At 38.8% G+C, this 25,066-nt stretch overlaps 1 protein-coding gene across 3 annotated transcripts in view; it reads left to right on the forward strand.

Annotated features, from left to right (window-relative positions):
• Nucleotides 1-25,066, forward strand: part of LOC113053515 (rap guanine nucleotide exchange factor 4-like) — a 70,109-nt gene that overhangs the window by 38,679 nt on the left and 6,364 nt on the right. For 2 of the 3 annotated variants that reach the window (XM_026218628.1, XM_026218630.1), the window contains 21 exons: nt 1,794-1,866; nt 2,696-2,760; nt 9,882-9,932; nt 10,058-10,164; nt 10,485-10,606; nt 11,660-11,843; nt 12,096-12,180; nt 12,479-12,539; nt 12,660-12,736; nt 12,855-13,001; nt 15,273-15,370; nt 15,455-15,540; nt 16,500-16,578; nt 16,699-16,849; nt 16,933-17,021; nt 17,409-17,439; nt 17,521-17,599; nt 17,688-17,834; nt 19,417-19,514; nt 19,607-19,732; nt 20,651-20,829. In XM_026218628.1, the coding sequence (XP_026074413.1) occupies nt 1,794-1,866; nt 2,696-2,760; nt 9,882-9,932; nt 10,058-10,164; nt 10,485-10,606; nt 11,660-11,843; nt 12,096-12,180; nt 12,479-12,539; nt 12,660-12,736; nt 12,855-13,001; nt 15,273-15,370; nt 15,455-15,540; nt 16,500-16,578; nt 16,699-16,849; nt 16,933-17,021; nt 17,409-17,439; nt 17,521-17,599; nt 17,688-17,834; nt 19,417-19,514; nt 19,607-19,732; nt 20,651-20,829 (2,135 nt within the window). The remainder of the gene's footprint in view (nt 1-1,793; nt 1,867-2,695; nt 2,761-9,881; nt 9,933-10,057; nt 10,165-10,484; nt 10,607-11,659; nt 11,844-12,095; nt 12,181-12,478; nt 12,540-12,659; nt 12,737-12,854; nt 13,002-15,272; nt 15,371-15,454; nt 15,541-16,499; nt 16,579-16,698; nt 16,850-16,932; nt 17,022-17,408; nt 17,440-17,520; nt 17,600-17,687; nt 17,835-19,416; nt 19,515-19,606; nt 19,733-20,650; nt 20,830-25,066) is intronic. The other variant, XM_026218629.1, reaches the window with a different exon arrangement.

Below are 25,066 nucleotides of genomic sequence, written 5' to 3' on the forward strand. Positions count from 1 at the left end.
TTTGACCGGTGATTGAACTCTGCCTATCAGTTTTTGAGGATTTATTAATAAAGCTGCACAGGGATCCCAACTCTGTTGACTCATCATTACAGATCTGTTGTCATGTAGTAATATGTGACCCTGGACCACAAAACCAGTCTTAAGTTGCTGGGGTATATTTATAACAATAGCCAAAAATAAGTTGTATGGGTCAAAATGATTGATTTTTCTTTTATGCCAAAAATCATTAGGACATTAAGTGAAGATCATGTCCCATGAAAATATTTTGTAGATTTCCTACTGAAAATATATCCAAACTTAATTTTTGATTAGTAATATACCAATGGAAAGCTTATTTATTTAGCTTTTAGGTGATGTATAAATCTAAATTTCTAAAAATGTACCCTTTATATGACTGGTTTTGTGGTCCAGGTTCACATACTGTCTACTAAAGCACATGCAAAATACTTTATTAGTGTTATTCAATATTACATTTACAACTTAAAGTTATATTAAATATACTAAAATGCATCTTTATTTGAAATGTGTAATTACAAATATACTTAAATACATGACATACAATTTTCAAATAATTAACATAAGTAGATTTTAATTTACTGTAAGTGCTCGTCTGTATTCAGTTCTACACTCATTACGCTTAGTATCCATATTTCAAAGACAATATAATTAAATATCAAATTACATATAAAAATTTACTTAAGACCTATTCAAGTGGGTCAAAAATGTAGAGTATTTAATAAACATTTAAACAATAACAATTAACATTCAGTTCACCCTTTAGTTTTTTTTTTTTTTTCAATTTTTGAAATAAGCACTATTTTAAAATCTGTTTAAGTCTATTATCTTTAACATTGCGAACTTAGGTTTTTTTATATTAAAACATGTATGATGAAGGTATAAAAATACATTGCATATAGTATGAAAGACTACCGGTGAACTGTAAAATATAAGAGGTGCTACCTGTGATAGTATTTGAAATGTTTTAAGTGTGTGTATATCGTAAGCTCTGTGTGTGCCGCCTGGTCTTTGATGCAGAAATATTGATTTAATCCAGTTTAATCCTTTCTGATCTGCAGTCAGACCTGATTAAAGAGATTACAGACTCTTCCTCTGGAACTGCTTTTCTTATTTGTGCTCAGATGATTCTATCGTTCTGGGGAGAAGCTCTAAAGCTAAACTAGATTTTAGGTGGCTATTGCAAGAAATGTTATTAGATGTTTAGGCACTAAAGAGAAAAACCTTGAGAGGAAGCAGACTCAGCTGGGAGACGAGGTTTGTGGTGTTTTTCATGTGTGTACTATGTTTACCATTACTCAAACCTCATGTTAGTGATGTCTCTTATACTGTAGCTTTTGAGAAAATGTGTGTGTGTTCATGCATGTCTGCGCATTTTATTAATATATGACCAACTCTTTTACCCATAAGAAATATTTTTCACAATCCATTTACCTCCATGTTCTGAAATGAAATTGGATATCCAACCAAAAAAATATCAGGAGTTGATTGGATCATAAGAAGTGTCTCTATATCGCAAGTGATTTGCAGAGAAGGGCTAGAAAAAACGTTACATTTGAGAGGCAAGAAATTAAGGAAAGTTTGGCTGAAGACTGAGAAGTCCAAAATATTTTTGGAGTAACTGATTTGGAATAACTGACGAAGCTAAGTAATTGGGGTTAAATTTAGTTTTGTGTTAATATTTTATTTATGTTTTGTAAGCAATGGATTCATTTCTTGGTTTCAGTGTTTTTGTGCCAGGTCTCGTATGTGACTGACTGTAGTGTTGTATCTTTCAGAGTTATCGTCAGTGTATGGCTGGTCTGCTGGTCCCTCCCTACGGGGTTATGGAGAGCCGCCCAAATGCTGACAGTAAGTACAAACAGTTGGCTTTGTTCACCAACAATGGTAATCCTGCTCTAATTTTTTGTTCCATACATATATGACTTTCATTCTTATAAAATCTGTATAAAATTGAGCAAAACATCAGGTTGAAAGTATCATAGTAAGTAAGCAGTGCAGTGTATGTGCTTGTTAAATGTCCTTGGAAGTCATACAATAGCTTTTTGTAAGAAAAATACCAAAACATACACCAAAAGTTTACTGTCTGTAATAGTTTTCATGTCTTTTATTCACACCAAAGATCAAATATACAGAAAAATATTTAATATAGTGAAATATTATTACGATTTAAATAACTGTTTTGTATTTGAATATTTCTTAAAATGTAATTTATTCCTGTGATCAAAGTGCTAAATTTGTGCTTCTGCATAATCAAACCTGTCACATTGCGATCAGCTCTTGATAAGAAGAGTGTTTTTTTTTTTAAATAAATTGCTGTAAATAAGTTATTTACATAAACTAGCATGTTTGAGATTTCTATGCTAATGTGTGTAGTTCAGTTAGTGTCATATGTTCTCTAAAGAGTGATATGCTGTTGTCCAGGGCTGAAGGAGGAAGCTTTTGTAGTGTGTGCACAGTGCTCCCCACAGCCCCTCGGGACCCATTACTGAAGATTACACACATCCCACAGCCCCATGATGACTTTACAGACTATATTTAACCTTATTACTTAACTATCACTTCTGCTGAACCTGCTGATCTTCGATACATTTTACTCTTGCCCTGACTAAATGATGCTGCTCAATATTTATCGATTGTATTTATCATTTAAAAAAAAATTGTCTAATTTGTTTACAAGGAATGCCTGACAAAGACAATCTGAACAACAGTTCTGCCGGATCATCATCCAAACACTTAAATAAGGTTTGTTTTAATCTTCTGTCTCTTTCATCTCTTCAGTCAGGGCACATGTTCACTCTTCTGTCCAAAATCATGACCATCTGAGGTCAGTATCTGTCATCATCATTTACTCCCCCTCATGTCATGTGTGCTCCAGAAAGCACAATAAAAGGACAATAAAGCATCTTAGAAATATGGGTAGCACTTAAGTGCAGGGAACACTTTTCACTATTAACTAGTTGATTATTAGAATGCAAGACACTTCACATCTATCCCTCACATACTTGTTTTCATTCCTGTCAAAAATTAAATATGGTGCTACACTGACTACATTGTTACATTATTGTGGTTTTTGACTGTGCATGCTCAAATTTATCTGCATAAAAACTCTTTTTGACAACATAAGATGTCCTGTTTACATTTATTTTGTGTAAATAGTTTGTGAATAATCTAGTGCTCTTATTATTTTTTTGGCATCCATGGTTCCATGATGAACCTTTAACATCCATAGAACCTTTTCATTCCACCGATTCTTTATAGTGGAAAGGTCTGTAGTTGTTCACATTAAGAAATAATGATTATTTTTAAGATTGTTTTTTTTTTCTTTGCATTGCTGCGAAAACCCCTCCTTTCTGACCTTTGATTTTATGAATGTACTGTGAAATCTGATTTATGCCTTCATGCCTGACACCAGGAGGCAAAACTGATAATGAAACTACTTCAGCTTTTCTTCATTTCTGAAAATGAATTTCTCCTAGTCTGTTCATGAGAAGTTCCTTGAGGTCCATATTAACCAGTGCTTGACTCACCTTATGAGCAAAGAGCAGAGTTGGATTCTTGTTATTTCTCCTGTGTGTCAGTTCTGATATAACTGCGTCCTTCATTCCCACCATCTCTCAGACAGAACAAGAATACATTTGTTTGAAATGTAAAATGAACTGGGTAGCTCTGGCATCCTCTCTTTCTCATTTCTGTGTACGTGTTCCTGCTCCTTTGACCTCTCGGGTCATGTCCTGTCCACTGCTCAGACACCCAGCACGTCTGTCATTTTTACTGCCATAAGCTTTTACGATTTCTTTTTTTCATTCTCTATAGATGCATAAAAATTGGCAGGCGATCAATATCGGCCACAGCAGAATCTCCATGATTTGCATAATGGTGTTGTTTTATTCACTTAAGTGTGTTTGTGGCTTTGGTTAACAGAAGGCCGAATCCTTCGAACAGGATGTACAGAATCGTTATGCTATAAAGAAAATGTGTAAATCATGCTGTAAGATGCTGAAGAGCTCAGCTGACACTTAATTTGATTCAAACTTGGATGAGTTCACAGTTAATACTGCTAGAAGCTCGGCTGGACTGCAGACAGAATCTCTTTGTTTGGAACAGAAATATTTTTGAGATTGTTTACTTTGTTGCAGTTAATGGTGTTCTTGAACTGGGAAGAAGTTCTGAGTTCTCGAAGCATGTTTTAATTTCATATACACACACAGTATATATAAATATATAATTTGCATGCATTTCTAGAACAGGAATCTGAACATTGGATAATGTCAGGTTCAAAATTCTTGTTTTCTTTTGTTGACATATTAAAGGATTTTACAGAAGGGATTCTGGGTGTAAATAATAATAAATAAACAAAAATTGTTAAGAGTAAAATATTAGTAAAGAGTAAAATATTATATAAATTACACAAATTATGTCACAGATCTAGCCATCCCACCAGTGTCAGTGTTTTTGCCTTGCCTTAATCCAGTTAAGAGATGCTTATAAACCCAAGCTCACAGACACCCAACCATCTGGTTTTGTCTGTCGTTTATGTGTAAGTTTGATATGTGTAAGTCATCAAGTTTGTGGAAGACACAACGGTGGTAGGTCTCAGCAACAGTGATGAAACGCACTACATAGAGGAAGTGGCACAACTGGCTGAATGGTGTGGCACTAACAACCTGTCCCTCAATGTGGAGAAGAAAAGGAGGTTTTGATGGACTTCAGGAGAAACTCCATTGACCACTCTGTTGACCACCCCCGACTGACCATCGACAAGTCGACTGTGGAGAGAGACAGCAGCACTAAATTCCTGGGGGTGCACATCCCAGAGGATCTCACCTGGAACACCAACACCATGTCACTCTCCAAGAAGGCACAACAGTGCCTACCCTTTCTCCGCAGGCTGAAAAGAGCAAGTCTCTCTCCACCCATCCTCACCACATTCTACAGAGGAACCATAGAGAGCGCGCGGACCAGCCTCATCACTGTCTGGAATGGGAACTATAGTTCAGCAGAACGCAATACCCTCAAGTCGACAGTGAACACCGCTGCAAAGATCATCATTGGTGCCCCTCTCCCCTCCATCCTGGACATTTTCACTCGATGCTCCAGCAAACTCCACCCATCCCTTCCACAGTCTCTTCCAGCTCTTGCCACCAAGAAGACAGTACCGGAGCATTAGAGCCGCTTCACCAGACTGCTCAACCGCTTTTTCAAATCACCCCATCCTCCTCTGAAACCCCACTCAAACCGCCTACCTCCTGAAACATTGACCATCTCACATCCTACATCCCCAAACACCCCCAACCTTTCCATATCACAGAAAAACTGCCTGAAACATTATTTTTGTGTGTGTGTGAAATTCAAATAATTTTTGTGTTATTTGATTTAGTTATTTAGTATTATTTGAAGCATTCGTATAGTGTTTTTTTTTTAGCTTATGTATAGGTAAACATTTATAACATCTATTATAGTGGATGGAATGACGCAGCTCTCATAACAGCTTATAGACAGGGGCTATCCCCATCTCACCGACTGCATCTTGCCATCTATGATGACAACTTTGGTTTGAAGAATCTGATCCAGTGATCTATTTGTGTGGCCCAGAGGTAGACAGCCTGTGATCTGGTATTACCTACCCTTCCTACTCTGTGTGCCACTGCCACAGTTGCAGTATCTTCGCTGATGCCATATCTTCCAGCATTAGCCATCGATCTGATGCATGTTGACTCATTTCAAGCTCTCTCCAGCCCAACGTCAAAGACACATTCAACAACACCTATGTCTGTACTGTGGAGCTGAAGGCCATCTCATGTCTGAATGACCCATTCATCCACCTCGTCTAGTGGTGAGTTGTCTGACCACGAGATCTAAAGTTACTTCATTAGTGTACTTTCCTGTATCAGTGATGTCTGCCACAAATTTCATTTCAGCAAGGGCCCTCATTGACTCGGGCTCCCCGGGAAACTTCATTTCCAAAAACGTCATCAGCCAGTTCCACATCCCTCAAATCCCTTGCCAGAAATTAAATGTAAATACTAGGGGTGCTCCGATCACGATCGGCCGATCTTTATGCGTATCTCGTCAGTAAAGCCGGTTTTCTAATCAGCGGTTAATTCCATCAGGTGCGTGATTTCACATAGAGCAGCTGTTACTACACAGAGCCGTTGTTAATAGAGAAGATGTGCAAATCACGTTCATTTTCAGCGTTTATTGGCGCATCTTCTCAGTTAACAACGGCTCTGTGTAGTAACAGGTGCTCTATGTGAAATCACGCACCTGATGGAATTAACCGCTGATTAGAAAACCGGCTTTACTGACGAGATACGCATAACGATCGGCCGATCGTGATCGGAGCACCCCTAGTAAATACCATCCTGGGGAAACCCCTCTGAAAAGGTATTATTACCCACTGTACACCATCCCTTACACTTCAGTGTAACTCATTGTGAAAGGATCTCCTTGCTGGACGGATCAACTGCAGATATCATCTTGGGACGCCTTTGACTAAAACATCATAACCCTCACCTTTCCTGGACGGCTGGTGACATCCTCCCATGGAGTGACTCATGCTTTAAAACTTGTCTATGTCTCCTGCTCTACCCTTTTTCACTATTCAATTAACTAAGGTGCTCAACTATTGAGAGTCCTGAAAAACAGCATAACATAGAGATCCCGGAAGATTATAGGGTGTTCCAGGATGTTTTTAACAAGCAACTAGCCACCCTTTTGCCACTGCACAGATCACAGGACTTTGCGATTGAACTGCTGCCTAGTGCTTCCCTACCTAAGGGAAGAGTCAACCCACTATCCTTCCCTGAACAGAAGGCCATGGAAGAGAATGTATAAGAGGCTCTTCACCAGGGTTACATCCGGCCTTGTACATCCCCTGCCTCTTCCATTTTTTTTCTTTGTAGCCAAGAAAGATGGAAGGTTAAGACCATGTATTGATTATCGAGCCTTTAACAAGCAGACCGTACTGTATAAATATCCCCTTCCCCTGGTACCTCAACCGGATACGGAGGGAGTATGAATGGAAGACCGCCTTCATCATACTCTACCATGTAGACATTTTGAATATCGGGTCATGCTATATGGGCTAGCCAACTCACCCTCCATATTCCAGGCCTTCATGAATGACTCCTGCATCATTTTGTGATCATTAACATAAATTACATCCTAATCTACTCCTGGAACGAGTCAAACCATCGTCTCCACGTTGCGCAGGTCCTCCAAAGACTGAGGAAGAATCACTTGTCCCCCAAACTAGAAAAATGTGAATTTCACTGCTGCTCTATTCAGTTCCTGGGCTACATCATCGATGCCAAAGGTATACAAATGGACCAGAGCAAGGTGGACATAGTCCATCAATGGGCCATTCCCATTTCTGTTAAGGAACTTCAATGATTCCTGGGTTTTGCTCATTTTTATTGCCGTTTTGTCATTAACTTTAGCACCTTAGCAGATTCCCTCATCTCCCTCCTATGGAAAATGCCCAAACATCTGTCATGATCTCCAGCGGCATCAGAGGCCTTTTCCCAGCTCTTCACCTCATTTCAATTCACTTTGACTTACTGTCCAGGAACAAAGAATCAAAGGGCCGACACACTTTCCCGCATCCATGCCCCAGACCAAGCTACCTATCTACCAGAATCCATTCTCCCTCCAGCCATCATCGTCAGTCCCATCCATTGGGCTCTAAATGATCAGATTTTCTGAGCAACTCTCACTGAACCTGCTCCACCAGGAGTTCCCAAGGGGCTTACCTATGTCCTATCAGCTCTACGACTTCCCCTCATGGACTCGGTACACTCTTCCATAGGGTCAGGACATCCAGGCAGACAACAGACCCTCTCACTCATCTGAAATCGATATTGGTAGCCTGGAATGCCCGGAGAAGTCAACCGCTTTGTTCAAGGATGTTCCACCTTTGCCATCTCCAAGGTACCACACCATCTTTCCGAGGGGAAATTGCTTCCCCTGCCTATTCCTCGCCGACCCTGGTCACACCTAGGAGTGGACTTTATTTCAGATCTGCCCATCTTGTACTCGTACACCTGCATTCTTGTGGTCGTAGATCGTTTCTTGAAGGCCTGTCACCTTATTCCACTAAGGGGACTACCATCTGCCTTGGAAACTGCAGAAGCCCTATTCAATCAGGTATTCAAAAACCATGGACTACCTCAAGACATTATTTATAACCAAGGACCTCAGTTTATTACCAGAGTTTGGAGGGCCTTCTTCCGCCTCCTAGGTGTGTCAGTGAACTTAACATCCAGCTATCACCCGCAATCGAATGGGCAGACTGAAAGGAAAATACAGGAGACTGCATCATTGTTCTTTTCTATAGCTGCCCGTGGAGGAGGGGGTACTGTCATGGATCCTGCCATCCCATCAGCATCAGACCCTACAGCTCCACCTTCCCATTCTAGAGTATTGATTCCTTGCACCTGCCTCTGCCCAATTAAGAGTTAAGAAGCCGTCCTGTTAAAACTTTCAGAATATCAGTGGTGTGTATCAAAGTATCAAAGTGTTCAATATGCTGATATATTTTAGATATTTCAGAGCTGAGAATAACTGAGCAAAGGTGAGCAAAACCATTCCATGTTTGGTTGGAAAAAATAGGTTTTACTTTATCTTTTGCCATGATTTTTCATGGCCTGGGATTTTTTTAATTCCCTGATATTTCCAGTTTTCCAGTGTATAACTGTATCAGTGGTTTGAACCCTTTGAATAGTGCACAATTATGATACAGCTGTCATTTGCTCATATGAGTCAGTTGACATCCTGAGATCAAGAGATCAGACATGAGGTTACCGGACTGCTCAGAACAAGTTGGACAGAGAGCGTGTGCAATCCCGTAAAGAACAAACAATGTGCTATTTTTACTTCCAAAATTGCACCTAAGACACATGCATCACAGAAACACATTGACTGATGGATAGAAGCAGTGTGAAGTGCGTCTAGTAATAATCACTGTGGAGTTGGTACAGTACCAGTACAGTCTGGTTGAGGATGGTCATGAATAATGTAAACGGTTTAGTTAAAAATGCAGCACACTGGCCCTGGACCAGCATCAGGAGGGAAAGCAGACCTGCTGCTCAAGTGCTGAGAAACACTGCAGTATGACACCATGACATGAATTATTATGTAATTTGAGAAGAGAATAGCTGGACATCAGCAGAATTCTACATGTTTGCAACCAACTTTTAAAGGTTCAAGTAAATTAATGAATTTATGAACATGATCAAATTAATAATCAAAAAAATGAACAAATGAATGAATGAATAGTTAACATGATTGTGTGAAAATAGAAAAAAAAGGATAAACAATGAGATTGTTTGTTTGTCTTTTCCCTATGCTGTAGATTTTTGCAAATTTGCAAATGTTGCTTTCCAAGTATCACAATTTTATGTCATCTTTCATTTTAAATAGAGGGTGACGTTTAATTATTGTATCTCCTGCACCAACTATCATTTAAAGCTAGTTTTATGTGAGTCCTGATATTGTAAATTCTTTATAAGAAAACTCATGCCTCAGCAAATGAGATGTTATGATATTGCTCACTAGGCATTTTACCTTATATATGGAGTCAGTCTGGCTGAATCTTTCACACAAAGCATTCATTTATTATTGAAGAGTTTTACAGTTTACTCTGTCACCCAGAAGCAATATACAGTAAAACTATCTGCCAATATTTCACTGTTCAATTCAATTTTCAATTCAAGTTTATTTGTATAGTGCTTTTCACAATCCCAGTCTTTGTAAAAAAAAAAGTTTCTACATTGTGTTGTATAAAAGTAAACAAAAGACTAAAGAATAAACCTAACACTCCCGCTTCCACCTCATCCCCATCTTTTTTCATGAATGTTTTCCAGAAATCATTCATTCAGAGTCCCACCAAACTTCACCCCGAATCCATTACTCAGGTATTTGAACCATCCTGTTATCAGTCTGACAGCTGTCAATCACAGTGTTGAGTTGTGTGATATTATACATCCTGTGTTATGTGTAGAGTGCTTTATTACTGTCTCTCTCTCTGTTTGTCTCTCAGGTGCCGTCAGAAAAGATCCTGCGGGCAGGTAAAGTGTTACGAAACACCATCCTGTCCAGAGCACCTCACATGATCAGAGACAGGAAGTACCACCTTAAAACATACAGGTAAGTGTATAATAAGACATAAGAATAATAATTATTATAATGTAGCCCCTATTGTATCTGTATGTTTTATTATTATTATTATTCGCCAATGGGAGTCTATGGCAGCCCTATGAAGGGAACATAGGAAAATTATGAAATTTGCCATGCTTCTAGTTATTATTGTTATTGGATTAATTATGATGTGCTGTATTCATTAATATATTTTTTTCTTATACATTACATCATTTATTATATTCTTATCTTTTAGAGTTAATTATGTTGTGATCTCAATGTTGAGTGGTTCAGTGGATTACCTGTATTCTGTGTGTGTGTGTGTGTAGGCAGTGCTGCATGGGCACGGAGCTCATTGATTGGCTGATGCAGCACACTTCCTGTGTTCACTCTCGTGTTCAGGCTGTAGGGATGTGGCAGGTGCTGCTGGAGGAGGGCGTCCTAAACCACGGTGAGGGTGTCATACTCATACACTTGCAGTCAAAAGCCTTTTTTATACTTTTATTCTGAAAGGACTGATAATGTTATGAAAAAAAAACTGCCCTTGCTGTTCTTTAGAATTATTTTTTTTTCGAAGACTCAGGGATTCAAAAAAATTTAAGAAATAAATAAATAAAGCAGCACAACTGTTTTAAACATTGAAAATAATCAGAAATGGTTCTTTTAGCAGTAAATCAGTATATCAGAATGATTTCTGAAGATCATGTGACACTGAAGACTGGAGGAATGATGCTGAAAATACAGCTTTGATCACAGGAATAAATTACATTTACTATATATTCAAATTAAAAAGTAACTTTTTTACAGTAATATTGCTTTTTACTGTATTTTAAATCAAATAAATGCAGTCTTGGTGAGCATAATTAAACATTAACATTAAAAAATCTTCCCAAGCTCACACACACACACACGCGCACACACACACACACACGCATGTATAATCACCCATTACATGCAGGTCAGTTACTGATTAATGCACTAAACCACAGAACAATTACTGATCTTAATTAAAACAATGTTGAACCAAATAATTAACTGAATAATGACACCATTGCTTTCCGAAGAGCTGCTGTATTTTCCTAACTGAAAAGTGATGAATTGTACAACATTGTTATTTTCCTGTTTATTAATGTGAAGCTGCTTTGAAACAATCTGTATTATATAGAGCACTATATAAATACTTGTGACTCTACATCATAACACATGAGCACGGTTTGAGCTCTTAATTAAGATCTATAATGCAGATGATCATTTTTAGAAAAAGGGGATAAAAGCTGTCACTGAGGGCGGTACCTTTCAAAAGGTGCAACTACATATGTGCGTATCATAAAGGTACATATTTGTACCTTTTGAAAAACTTCCACCCCAGTGACCGCTTTTGTCCCCGTTTTCTCAGAGAGTGTAGAAAGAGCCACAGAAGAGCTCAAGCGTTCACACTACAGATGTGATGTTGGTCTTCATTACTGTGTTTGTGATGTGTTTTCTGTTCTGTGTTTGTCTGCAGTGGACCAGGAGCTCAGTTTCCAAGATAAGTATCTATTTTATCGCTTCCTGGACGATGAGACTGAGAACGCACTCCTCCCCACTGAGGAGGAGAAGAAAGAGAGTGATGAAGAGCTACAGGACACCCTCCTGCTCCTCTCTCAGATCGGCCCTGACGCCCATCTGCGAATGATCCTGAGGAGACGGTAGGTTCTCCTTCAGAAGCAGCAGGAGCGCCGGTTACATCCCCCAGAAGAGCCTCCGAGTGATCTGATCCGTATCCGAGACTGTTTGGCTGCTTTCCTATGAACCTTCCCACAATTCTGATCATCTGAAAGTCTCTAAAGGCATATAAGACTTGCTGTAACTCAAAAAGAGACCCTTTTAAAGGTCCTGGGGGATGTAATGTCTGCATCAGGACAATGTCAGAATGAGTTTCAAAGTGCTCTTCTCTGCAGGCCTGGCCAGAGGACAGTAGATGACCTGGAGATCATTTATGAGGAGCTGCTGCATATTAAAGCCTTGTCCCATCTGTCCACCACTGTAAGTGCACACATCTCAGTAAAAGAGACAAAAAAAGAAACTTCTATGCGACTTTTGGAGAATGTCCAAGCTTCTGTTTCTCATGAAATGAAAGGGAACAAGAAGCGATGCTGTTTATCTTGATGAAAGACACTAAAATAATAACCACCCGTAGGCTGAAAGCTGAAAAAAAGTGTGCTTATTTGTATTGCATGTGCTCTTGTTGTGTACTTCAAACCCTAAAACTAAAAGTACATCACGTTAAATCTTGTCTTGGTTTATGGTTCGCTAGAATAGACGTGTTGTGTTTTCTCATCAGGTGAAGAGGGAACTGGCTGGTGTTGTGATATTTGAGTCCCACGCTAAAGCAGGCACAGTGTGTGAGTGTCACAATCATTATTCCACACTAAACCGCTTTAAATGAGGGCTGAATTTCAGCGTGGGATTGCTATTTGTCTAATATGGGTTTGATGTTCATTATCGATGTCTTTTGTTCCTAGTGTTTAATCAAGGGGAGGAGGGCACGTCGTGGTACATCATCCTGAAGGGCTCTGTTAACGTGGTGATCTATGGAAAGGTCAGACTAATGAAGTGTTTCATTAGGTCCAGCTCTCTCTCATCACTCTCAAGACAATTGTTGTACAGCAGGAATATGTTTTGCTAACTGTCTGTTTAGATGTCATGTCTGGTTTCAGGGTGTGGTGTGCACGCTACATGAGGGAGATGACTTCGGGAAGCTGGCTCTGGTGAATGACGCACCTCGGGCAGCGTCTATCGTCCTGAGAGAGGACAACTGCCACTTCCTGAGAGTGGATAAAGAAGACTTCAACAGAGTCCTTAGGGTCAGCGCGCTTTAGTCACAACAAAACAAACGCCCTACACTGAGAAAAGGGCTTCGTCAGATAAATGTTGTTTTGTTGGTGCAATATTTAAATTTATTCAGCGATTGGAAATAATATTGTAGACTGTAAAATAAAATAAAATAGATCTAAATTAAGTCGTTTTATTTAAGATATGAAATGACAGATTTAACATGTAATGCCATGGTACACAGATGCATACACTACCAATGCTGAAATTTTTAAAATTAATTAATAGACAAATCTAAATACTACCCGAGTTAGTAATATGATTTATATATAGTATATATTAATATTTAGCTTTTTATTTTAATTTTTAGTCTACATTTTAATATTGAAGTTTTAGTCATTTAAAAATGTTTTTTTGTATTATTATAAATTTTTAAATAGTTTTATTTAGCTTTGATTTATTTAATTTAATTTAAGTAATTCAGTAGTGAAACCTATTTTATTCCCGGTAGTTGTCAAATCAACATGTGTATAAATTGTTGTTTAAGTTTTAAAGTTTTACCATATAATATTTATATTTTATTTATTTATTTTTTTAAATGTATTAATGTTAGTTAATAATAACAACCTGTATCTACCATTGGTATTTTAGTATAATGTACACATTTATGTTTTTAAAAAAAAAAAAATTATATATATTTTGACTGATTTTTAACTTTAATTTGATAGTTTTAGTAATGTTGTTGTTCGTTGTTTTCATGGTTTAAGTTTTAGTTTTAGCCAACAATAATAACTCTGGTTACAAACTTAGACTATTAATTAAAAATAGTGTGCAGCTGATAAACTGCACACATGTGCACTCCTTCGGTACTGTCATGCAACACTGTGAAATATCCCAGGATGCACCTCACAAAGTGACTGTCCAGAATCTAGACAAAGAAGAAGCTTAAATAAGAGAGTCAGGATTAATATTTTGTCACTACATAATTCCCTTGATTACATTTTTCCCATAATTCAGTTTTTGCTTGTATACATTTGGCCTAATGACAATTAATTATGAACTAAATGTTTTCTCTGGCTGTGTGTGTGTGTTGTATAATAGTCTGTCCATCAGAATCTCTCTCCCAGCGCTCTGACAATAGAAAGCCAGAGCAGTGTGTAAGCGGGAGCTCAGTCTGATAATTGTGTGTTTGTGTGTGTGTGTGTGTCACAGACACAAACAGGATGCCTACAGTCTAAACAAGTATAGGGAGATTTAGTGGGATTTCACGTTGTAGGTTCATTTGTTGCATTTTTACACATGATCATGCAACCAAAAAACCAATCAGTATTCACTGCATCATTTAGGAGGATGTATAATGAATGCAGCTGATAGATTGGAGAAGAACGTCTTAAAACACGCAATATTTAACATAAGTTTCAGATGTTATATGGAAACCGGGGCAAATTGTCACACCTTTTCCTTATTTCACAGAGTAGATTTATTTCTTACAGTCAGTTTTCTTGAATACAAGCTACTGAACATTATTACTCAAGAAAAAGCAAACAGTTGATAAAATACAGCTGCATTTGAAAAGTTTATTTGCAAAAACATTTTTTAAATTACCAAAAATCATGTTTTTTTTTATTACATTTTCATTGTTATTATTGTGTTTTCTTGTTAGTTAGCAGTTTTTTTTATTATTATTATATATATTTTTTTACCTAATCAAAATAACCCAACTGTAGTTTGACTGAGATTAATTGGAATGCACGATGCAAAAAAAAAAACAACAACAGCAAAAAACATTGTTTCTGAGAATTGTTAAAAACTGAGTTATTCTTCATACTGTATGTTAATGCAATGACAACATGCCTCTGTCTTCCCTATGCAACAATTAGTCAGTAAATGTATTATTTCTTATATTAATTGAAAGGTTAGAACATTACTTAAAATCTCAAGTGTACTTTAAAAAAGTAAATCCTAACTTAAAGTAATTTATCACAAGCCTTCAGACAAAATGGGTTGAGAAGCCCAGCTGTAACTTGAGTATCAGTCTCCCTCTACTGGTCATCAACATTCAGTACATCACCAGAGTGACATTGTGGAACACTTCAAGTGATGCTCACCTCCAGTCGATCATTCATGATTCAGCTCGATGACCTGAGCTCTCGCTTCATGGCTGTAATCGTGACTTTAGTGTGTATTCCAGCCGCTCATGTCCTGAACACTGTCCCAGCAGCACCAATCCACCATTAGCTGAGTACATCAGAGTTAGTGCATGATCACATCTAAGACTGTTTCATCTGTGTGTGTGTCTTCAGGATGTGGAGGCAAACACGGTCCGTCTGAAGGAACATGAGGAGGATGTGTTAGTTTTGGAGAAAACGAACAACAGGAGCTCCAGTTCCTGTCCTCTCAAGTACATTCCTATTCTTCTGTCAGTTTTAACATGAATAGCTCAAACTGCATGTCAGTGCGTGAGCCTTGTGCGCTTGTTCTTCAGGTACACCGTGATGTCAGGAACCCCAGAGAAGATTCTGGAGCATCTTCTGGAGACGCTGAAGCTGGACTCCCACTTCACAGAGTCAGGTGCTTTGCAGTGCATTCAGTGAGAGAAATAATATGCAGCAGGAAGTGGCTAAATGCGAACTTATTTTCTATTTTAAACATGCTTCATGTTTTGTTCGTTATGGAGTTAATACAGAATTATCTAGTCTCCTGTTTGGCCTGAAATATGAGCAGAGTTCACCATCATAGCCAATCACATAAGCTTTTAATTAATAAACAGTGCAATATGCAAAACCTGGAAATAACATGGATTTTTTAAGTTTTCAAGATTCATATAAAAAACATATTTCATGTAACTGTATGCTGATCCCTAAAATGTCATCATATACACTACTGTTTATTTATTACTTATTTATTTAGCAATGATGCATTTAATTGTGGAATTATAATGTTTATTTCTTTATAATGTTACAAGAAAAGTCAGCAAATAAATACTGATGGTGAAAAAAAAAATGTTTTCATCATTGATAATAATCAGAAATGTTTCAGCAAATTAGAAGCATCATGTGACACTGAAGACTGGAGTAATGATGCTGAAAAATCAGCTTTACATCACAGGAATAAATTACAGTTTAACATATTTTACAATATAAAATCATTATTTTGAATTTTAATAATATTTCAGAATTATATCACACATTAAAAACATTTTTCCAGCCCCATAATTTTGAACAATAGTATAGATTTTGCCCTTTTGTACAGAATTTGTAAAACTTGCTTGCTAGTCATAGTAGTGTTGAATTAATCAGTCAAACTGGTGGGGAAATGGTGTCAATGATTCATTAATAAATCAACGATCAAAATGATTTTTAAAAGTCTTTATCCAGGAATCACACACAGTAATCACAACTAGACAAAATGTCCAAGCAAAATCAAGAGTTGCAACTCTTTAAATATAGATTATACAGTGCATAAATGAAACATACATAACATGCGTTTACTGAAGAAGTCAATGACTTTTCTTTTCTCTGTCTCTGTAGATCCTGCTCTGGATGACTTCTTGCTCATGCACTGTGTTTTTGTCCCAAACAGTCAGCTGTGTCCACTGCTCATGGCCCAATATCCTTTCTCCGTAGTTCACCAACTTGATTAAGATGGTCAATGTGCCATCGCTGTGTCCTTCATGATGAGAGGCTTACTGAACTGTGTGTGTCTGTGAGGTCCTTATCTGTCGTTCACCTATCACGCTCAGCCGTCCCAGGGCAGTGAACAGGAGCGGGTGGAGTACGCTCTCAATAACAAGCGCAGGGTGATTCGTCTGGTCTTACAGTGGGCCGCCATCAACACAGACCACCTGCAGGAGGAGGACAGCTCGTTCAGCTTCCTCCAGGTCAGCAGCTTCGGGAGCCTTCCTGGTCCCGCCGGGATTCAGTGTGTGTTTCACTGTCAGTCTGAGCGTGTTGTTTGTTGCAGGAGTTTACTGAGATGGTGTGTGACGAATCCAGACTCCTTCCAGCTCTGAAAGACCAGCTGCCTGAACTAGAGAAGATCATCAGACAGAAGTAAGAGCACGGTCTTAGACACAGTTTAGACATACAGTATGAAGTCATAGTCAGAAACATCAGAACATTCTGCATATGTGTTTTTGTTGGGTATTATATTTGATAAATCCAGCTTTTTTTTTTTTTTCGCTCATATACTATGTTAAAGTGATAAAATGAAGCTTATACTCAAGGTGGAAAAACACTTACGTTTTGTTCAAAGGCACTGAGAAAAAATTACGCAATTTGGTCTGATATTTATAAGACCAGATATTAAGATGATATTCAGACAGCTTGAATTGTAAATCAATGAGATCCTTTTAACAGTGTGACAAACTTGCATATGAATGCATACTGACTGATGCATATAAATGCATATAAATAAAAAACTCATACATTTATTCACAGCTGTGAGGAGGGCCGGCCCTCTCAGAAAAAGGTGAGGGGACGACAAAAACAAAGCGTTTGTGTAGGATCCTCTGAATGAGTGTCATGTGATAGTCCTTCTCTCTGGTCTCAGCACAGAGTCCTGCTGCGTCAGTTCAGCACGGGGAATGACAGACTGCAGAAGAAACAACCAATCAGAAGCACAGACGAGAGTGAGTCTGGAGCGCACACTTTTATTTACTTAGTCAAAAAGGAACAGAAGAACGTGCTCTTTTCAAATGTGTGTGTGTGTTGTTGAAGTCCTCTTTAAGGTGTACTGCAGTGATCATACGTACTCCACTATCCGAGTGACCGTCGCTGCGTCTGTCAGAGAGGTCGTCGCCGCGGTTACTGATAAACTGGGGTCAGGAGATGATCTACTGCTCATCCACCTCAACTCAGCCGGAGGTGAAAACACACACACACACACTCGTTTGTTTTTGTGAAAAGTGTGTTCATCCAATAGGTTTAATGGTTTTTATACTGTACAAACTGTAAATTCTATGGCCCTACACCAACCCTACACCTAACCCTAACCCTAACCCTCACAGGAAACTTTGTGCATTTTTACTTTCTCAAGAAAAAAACGAATTCTTTATGATTTATAAGCGTTTTGAAAAATGGGGAAGTGGGTTATGTCCTCATAAGTCACCCTCTCCTTGTAATACCTGAGTCATACCCATGACATTATACAGAGTTGTGTCCTGATATGACACAAAAACAAGAGCACACACACACACTCTCACACACACTCACACACACACGCACACTCACACACACACACACTCACACACACTCACACACACTCACACACACACACACACACATAGACAGACACAGACATACACACACACACACAGACAATATTATTAGCCTTGCTGATAATGTTTGTGCGACACTGTATTAAGATAAAAATAAACTATGCTTAACCTAACACTAATACTTAAATGTCCTTTTATTTCATTACATTTATATTATCTGCAAGTAAAGATTTTACAAATATTCTCTGAAGTACACAACAGATATGCTTCTTTTTTAAAAGGGCATGCTTCAGTTTAAAAAGATGATAAACTGTGACACTTTGTGTTTATAAAACATTAGTTGATCATGTTTATTGTTTATAGTGTGATTCTCTCCACTTCATTCATTCATTCATTCATTCACAAAAATCACCAAAACACCAGCTGATTCAAAGACATTGAACAAAAGAGAGGAAAAAAAGCTGTAATGTTGCAGTGTTGATGTAGAGAAGGTGAAAGGTTATTATAAAACACTCTGTTATAGCAACCAGACACACCATGTGAATAAGATGTCAACTCAAGCCAAAGTGGCATTATGCGGTGTGTGTGTGTGTGTGTGTGTGTGTGTGCCGAGGCAGCTGGTTGAAGATGAAGTAATTTTCTTTTTTTTTCTGAAAATGGACTCACCCTCAGGCCATCCGAGATGTAGATGAGTTTGTTTCTTCATCAGAACAGATTTGGAGAAATGCAGCATTGCATCGGCTGCTCACCAATGGATGCTCTGCAGTGGATGGGTGCCGTCAGAATGAGAGCTGATTAAAAAATCACAGTGATCCACAGGTAATCCACATGAAGTCGAGTCCAGCAATTAATATCTCATCTTTTAGTTTCACAAGATGTTAACTGATGGACTTTAGTGGTGTGGATTAGTTGTTGTTTATTGTTATGTTTTTTAATAAGCTCTCATTCTGACGGCACCCATTCATTGTAGTGCATCCATTGGTGAGCAGCTGATGCAATGCTACATTTCTCCAAATCTGTTCTGATGAAGAAACAAACTCATCTACATCTCGGATGGCCTGAGGGTGAGTGCATTTTCAGAAACATTTTGTTTTGGTGAACTATTCATTTATTCACTTATGTTTTGCTTTTTAACATTTAAATATTGCAAAGAAATGCTTTGAGAAGCAGCTGATAACTGACATCTGTAAAAGCAGTAATACTGACGACTTTGTGTTTGTGTTTTTCAGATAAAGAGCTTCTAAAGCCATCAGATGTGTCCATCTTCTCATCACTGAGTATTAATGGCCGTCTGTTTGTCTGCCCGAGGGACCAGATCGACTCTTTGGTGTGTGAAGACTTCATTTAAAACACACAGGATCAAACATACATTCACTTACTGCCTGACTAACTGATCAGTCGATTGACTTGTGCATGTAGACTCCACTGCCCGAGCAGGAAGGTCCATCTGCTGGCTCCATGTCCACGTTTGAGCTCATGAGCTCTAAAGATCTGGCTCATCAGATGACTCTCTACGACTGGGAGCTCTTCGACTGTGTGCATGAGGTACATACATGAACACACAGTTCTGCTTCTGTTTTAAAATAACTTTCACTTAAAGGGATAGTTCACCCAAAAATGAAAATCTTGTCATTCATTACATACCCTTGTGTCGTTTCAAACGCGACTAATTCATCTTCGAAACACAAATTAAGATATTTTGAATGAAACCTGAGGAATATCTGTCCATCTATTAAAAGTCCATGCAACCAAGATTTCAAAACATCCATGAAGACATTTTAAAAGTAATCCATATGAATAAATCGGAATAAATTGCTTTATATGATGAACAGATTTAATTTAGCCTTTTTCTTACATATAAACATTGGTCATATGTAAGAAATATGGTTTATTACAAAGGGAATCCAAAGTGCACCCAAACACCAGACCTGTTGGTTATTGGGAGTATCTTCTATTTCTGGTCTGTTAAACGCATATCATTATATTTCTCTTTTTTTTTTCAAATATAATTAATTAGTCCAACGAACCGTTTGGTACATAATGTGTACCGCGTACCGAACCGAAAGCCTCGTACCGAACGGTTCAATATGAATACGCGTATCGTTACACCCCTAAAATATATATATATATATATATATATATATATATATATAAATTGCATATAAAAGTATTTTCAACTAATAGCATTTAATATAAATTAAATATTTGAATTACCATACATTATACAAACAATACATTTTCATTTAAATGCAATCAATTTTAAGTGTTCGAAAAACATTCAACTGCATGCACACTTAAGTATATTCTTTTAAAGTATATTATGTCTGCAATAAGTACTCTTTTAAAAAGTATGATAACGTGTACTTCTGTTTCACAAGGGTGAATCTCTATTAGTATGTCTGTATTTTATTAATCCCCATTTCCAGTAGAGTTCTAGTAAGTGTCTGTGTATTTGTATTTTAGCATGAGCTGATCTACCACACGTTTGGCCGTCAGCACTTCAAGAAGACCACAGCTAATCTGGATCTGTTCCTGCGGCGCTTTAATGAGGTTCAGCTGTGGGTGGTCACAGAAGTTTGTTTGTGTCCCACGCTCAGCAAAGGCGTCCAGCTGCTCAAGAAGTTTATCAAAATCGCCGCACAGTAAGTTATTAATCACGTGTATGTTTGTGTTAATGATATTAATGTACTGGATGTACACATCTCCTCCCTTGTGAAAAAAGGACACTTTGAAGTGCTTATTACAGAAATAATAATGTAAAATAATATTCTTAAGTGCAAACTAAATGTAATGATTTTGGACACCTAATTGCATGTTAATTACAGCTAGATAAAAAAGTGGTTATACTTTATTTTATGGTGTCCTTGTTACAGTGTAATTATGCATTTCAGTACTGAGTAATATTCATTGACTACATGTACTTAATATATTGTTAGGGTTATTTGCATGTAATTAGGCATAATTAATTGTTATTATAATAGTAAGTACATGTAACAAGGACACCTTAAAATGAAGTGTTACCAAAAAGGTTTGGCAAGGCCAATTTAATTTAATTAGATAGACAGACAGACAGAGTCAGACAGACAGAGTCAGACAGTCAGAGTCAGACAGACAGTCAGAGTCAGACAGACAGTCAGAGTCAGACAGACAGTCAGAGTCAGACAGACAGACAGACAGAGTCAGACAGACAGACAGACAGAGTCAGACAGACAGACAGAGTCAGACAGACAGAGTCAGACAGACAGAGTCAGACAGACCGACAGAGACAGATAGAGTCAGACAGACAGAGTCAAACAGACAGACAGAGACCGAGAGACAGAGTCAGACAGACAGAAAGACAGATATACAGAAAGACACATAGGGCCCTATTTAAACGATCTGAAACGCAAGTGTCAAAGCGCGAAGCGCAATTTAGTTTGTGGGCGGGTCTCGGCGCTGTTGCTATTTTCCCGGCGGGATAAATGGCTCTTGCGCCCGGCGCAAATCTAAAATGGAGCTGGACACAGCCGAGGAGACTGATGTTCTTGTAAGAGCAGTGAAAGACAGACAAGTTGTGTTGTATGGGGATGGGAGAAACCCACCCAAAATAGCGTCGGTTAAACTGGCGTGGGAGGAAATAGCCACAATTGTTTCATCGATTTTTTTTTCCTGGTTCTTGACGGACAAACCAATTTGTCAGATGTCCTTATATACATATATGTCTTGCCACTGTCGGGCAAACAGGTCTGATCCTTAATTACTACAATTAGCCTGAATAATTTGTAAGCTAGATTTATGCCTATTTTTTCACATCTTCGTGGCACACCACAATGATTTCCGTCATCTCATGTGTTAATATTTTTTTAGTGTAACAATTTATGATTTGCAAAAATAACTGTTGCATCTGTGTAGATTACATGAGCAAAGTGTATGCGAGTTGTGCACGCTATACATTATGGTCAAGCATGCGCCCTTAAAATAGCATAATGAACAACGCGCAACGCGCCACTGACTTTAGACTAGGTTTTTTCTGGTCAGTGGCGCAATTGTTTAATGGAACAGCAAAATAGCACCAGGGATTGTTTGCGCCGGGACACGCCTCCTTTTTTGCGCTGAACCGCCCAGGGAGCGCAAGTTCATTCACTAGTTTAGCGACGTGCTTATGTGGAGGGAAAAGCGCGCTTTGCGCGGGTGCAAAATAGGAATGACACATGCGTCGGTGTACAAAGTCAATTGCGCTGGGTGCAAGATAGGGCCCATAGACAGTCAGACAGACAGACAGACAGACAGTCAGACAGACAGACAGAGTCAGACAGAGTCAAACAGACAGACAGAGACCGAGAGACAGAGTCAGACAGACAGAAAGACGGATATACAGAAAGACACATAGAAAGACAGACAGACAGACAGACAGAGTCAGACAGACAGACAGACAGAGTCAGACAGACAGAGAAAGACAGAGTCAGACAGACAGACAGAGACCGAGATACAGAGTCAGACAGACAGAGACAGATATACAGAAAGACAGACAGACAGACAGAAAGACAGATATACAGACAGACGGAGTCAGACAGAGTCAGACAGACAGACAGACAGAGTCAGACAGACAGACAGACAGACAGACAGAGTCAGACAGACAGAGTCAGAGTCAGACAGACAGACAGAGACTGACAGTCAGACAGAGTCAGACAGACAGACAGAGTCAGACAGAGACAGACAGAGACAGACAGATAGACAGACAGAGACAGACAGACAGAGTCAGACAGACAAAGTCAGACAGACAAAGTCAGACAGACAGAGACAGACAGAGTCAGACAGACAGAGAGACAGTCAGACAGACAGAAAGACAGATATACAGAAAAACAGACAGACAGACAGAGTCATACAGAGTCAGACAGACAGAAAGACGGATATACAGAAAGACACATAGAAAGACAGACAGACAGACAGAGTCAGACAGACAGAGTCAGACAGACAGAGTCAGACAGACAGAAAGACAGATATACAGAAAGACAGACAGACAAAGTCAAACAGACAGAAAGACAGACAGACAGAGTCAGTCAGACAGACAGAAAGACAGGCAGACAGACAAAGTCCGACAGACAGAGTCCGACAGAGTCAGACAGAGACCGAGAGACAGAGGCAGACAGACAGAAAGACACATAGTCAGACAGACAGACACACACACAGAGACCGAGATACAGTGTCAGACAGACAGAAAGACAGACATAAAGAAAGACAGACAGACAGACAGAAAGACAGATATACAGAAAGACAGACAGACAGACAGAGTCCGACAGAGTCAGACAGACAGACAGACAGACAGAGACAGAGATACAGAGTCAGACAGACAGAAAGACAGATATAAAAAAGACAGACAGACAGACAGACATAAAGAAAGACAGACAGACAGACAGAAAGACAGATATACAGAAAGACAGACAGACAGAGTCAGTCAGACAGACAGAAAGACAGACAGAGTCAGACAGACAGAGTCCGAGAGACAGAGTCAGACAGACAGAAAGACAGATATACAGACAGACAGAGTCAGACAGACAGAGTCAGACAGACAGACACACACACAGAGACCGAGATACAGAGTCAGACAGACAGAAAGACAGATATAAAGAAAGACAGACAGACAGACAGACAGACATAAAGACAGACAGACAGAAAGACAGATATACAGAAAGATAGAGTCAGACAGACAGAGTCCGACAGACAGAGTCCGACTGAGACAGACAGACAGAGACCGAGATACAGAGTCAGACAGACAGAAAGACAGATATAAAGAAAGACAGACAGACAGACATAAAGAAAGACAGACAGACAGACAGAAAGACAGATATACAGAAAGACACATAGACAGACAGACAGAGTCAGACAGAGTCAGACAGACAGAGTCAGACAGACAGAGTCAGACAGACAGAGTCAGACAGACAGAGTCAGACAGACAGATATACAGAAAGACAGATATACAGAAAGACAGATATACAGAAAGACAGATATACAGAAAGACACATAGACAGACAGACAGAGTCAGACAGACAGACACACACACAGAGACCGAGATACAGTGTCAGACAGACAGAAAGACAGATATAAAGAAAGACAGACAGACAGACAGACATAAAGACAGACAGACAGAAAGACAGATATACAGAAAGATAGAGTCAGACAGACAGAGTCCGACAGACAGAGTCCGACTGAGACAGACAGACAGAGACCGAGATACAGAGTCAGACAGACAGAAAGACAGATATAAAGAAAGACAGACAGACAGACATAAAGAAAGACAGACAGACAGACAGAAAGACAGATATACAGAAAGACACATAGACAGACAGACAGAGTCAGACAGAGAGAGTCAGACAGAGTCAGACAGACAGAGTCAGACAGACAGAGTCAGACAGACAGAGTCAGACAGACAGATATACAGAAAGACAGATATACAGAAAGACAGATATACAGAAAGACACATAGACAGACAGACAGAGTCAGACAGACAGACACACACACAGAGACCGAGATACAGTGTCAGACAGACAGAAAGACAGATATAAAGAAAGACAGACAGACAGACAGACATAAAGACAGACAGACAGAAAGACAGATATACAGAAAGATAGAGTCAGACAGACAGAGTCCGACAGACAGAGTCCGACTGAGACAGACAGACAGAGACCGAGATACAGAGTCAGACAGACAGAAAGACAGATATAAAGAAAGACAGACAGACAGACATAAAGAAAGACAGACAGACAGACAGAAAGACAGATATACAGAAAGACACATAGACAGACAGACAGAGTCAGACAGACAGAGACAGACAGACAGAGTCAGACAGATATACAGAAAGACAGATATACAGAAAGACAGATATACAGAAAGACAGATATA

This window comes from Carassius auratus, chromosome 34 (assembly GCF_003368295.1).
Source record: "Carassius auratus strain Wakin chromosome 34, ASM336829v1, whole genome shotgun sequence".
NCBI classification, from domain to species: Eukaryota; Metazoa; Chordata; class Actinopteri; order Cypriniformes; family Cyprinidae; genus Carassius; species Carassius auratus.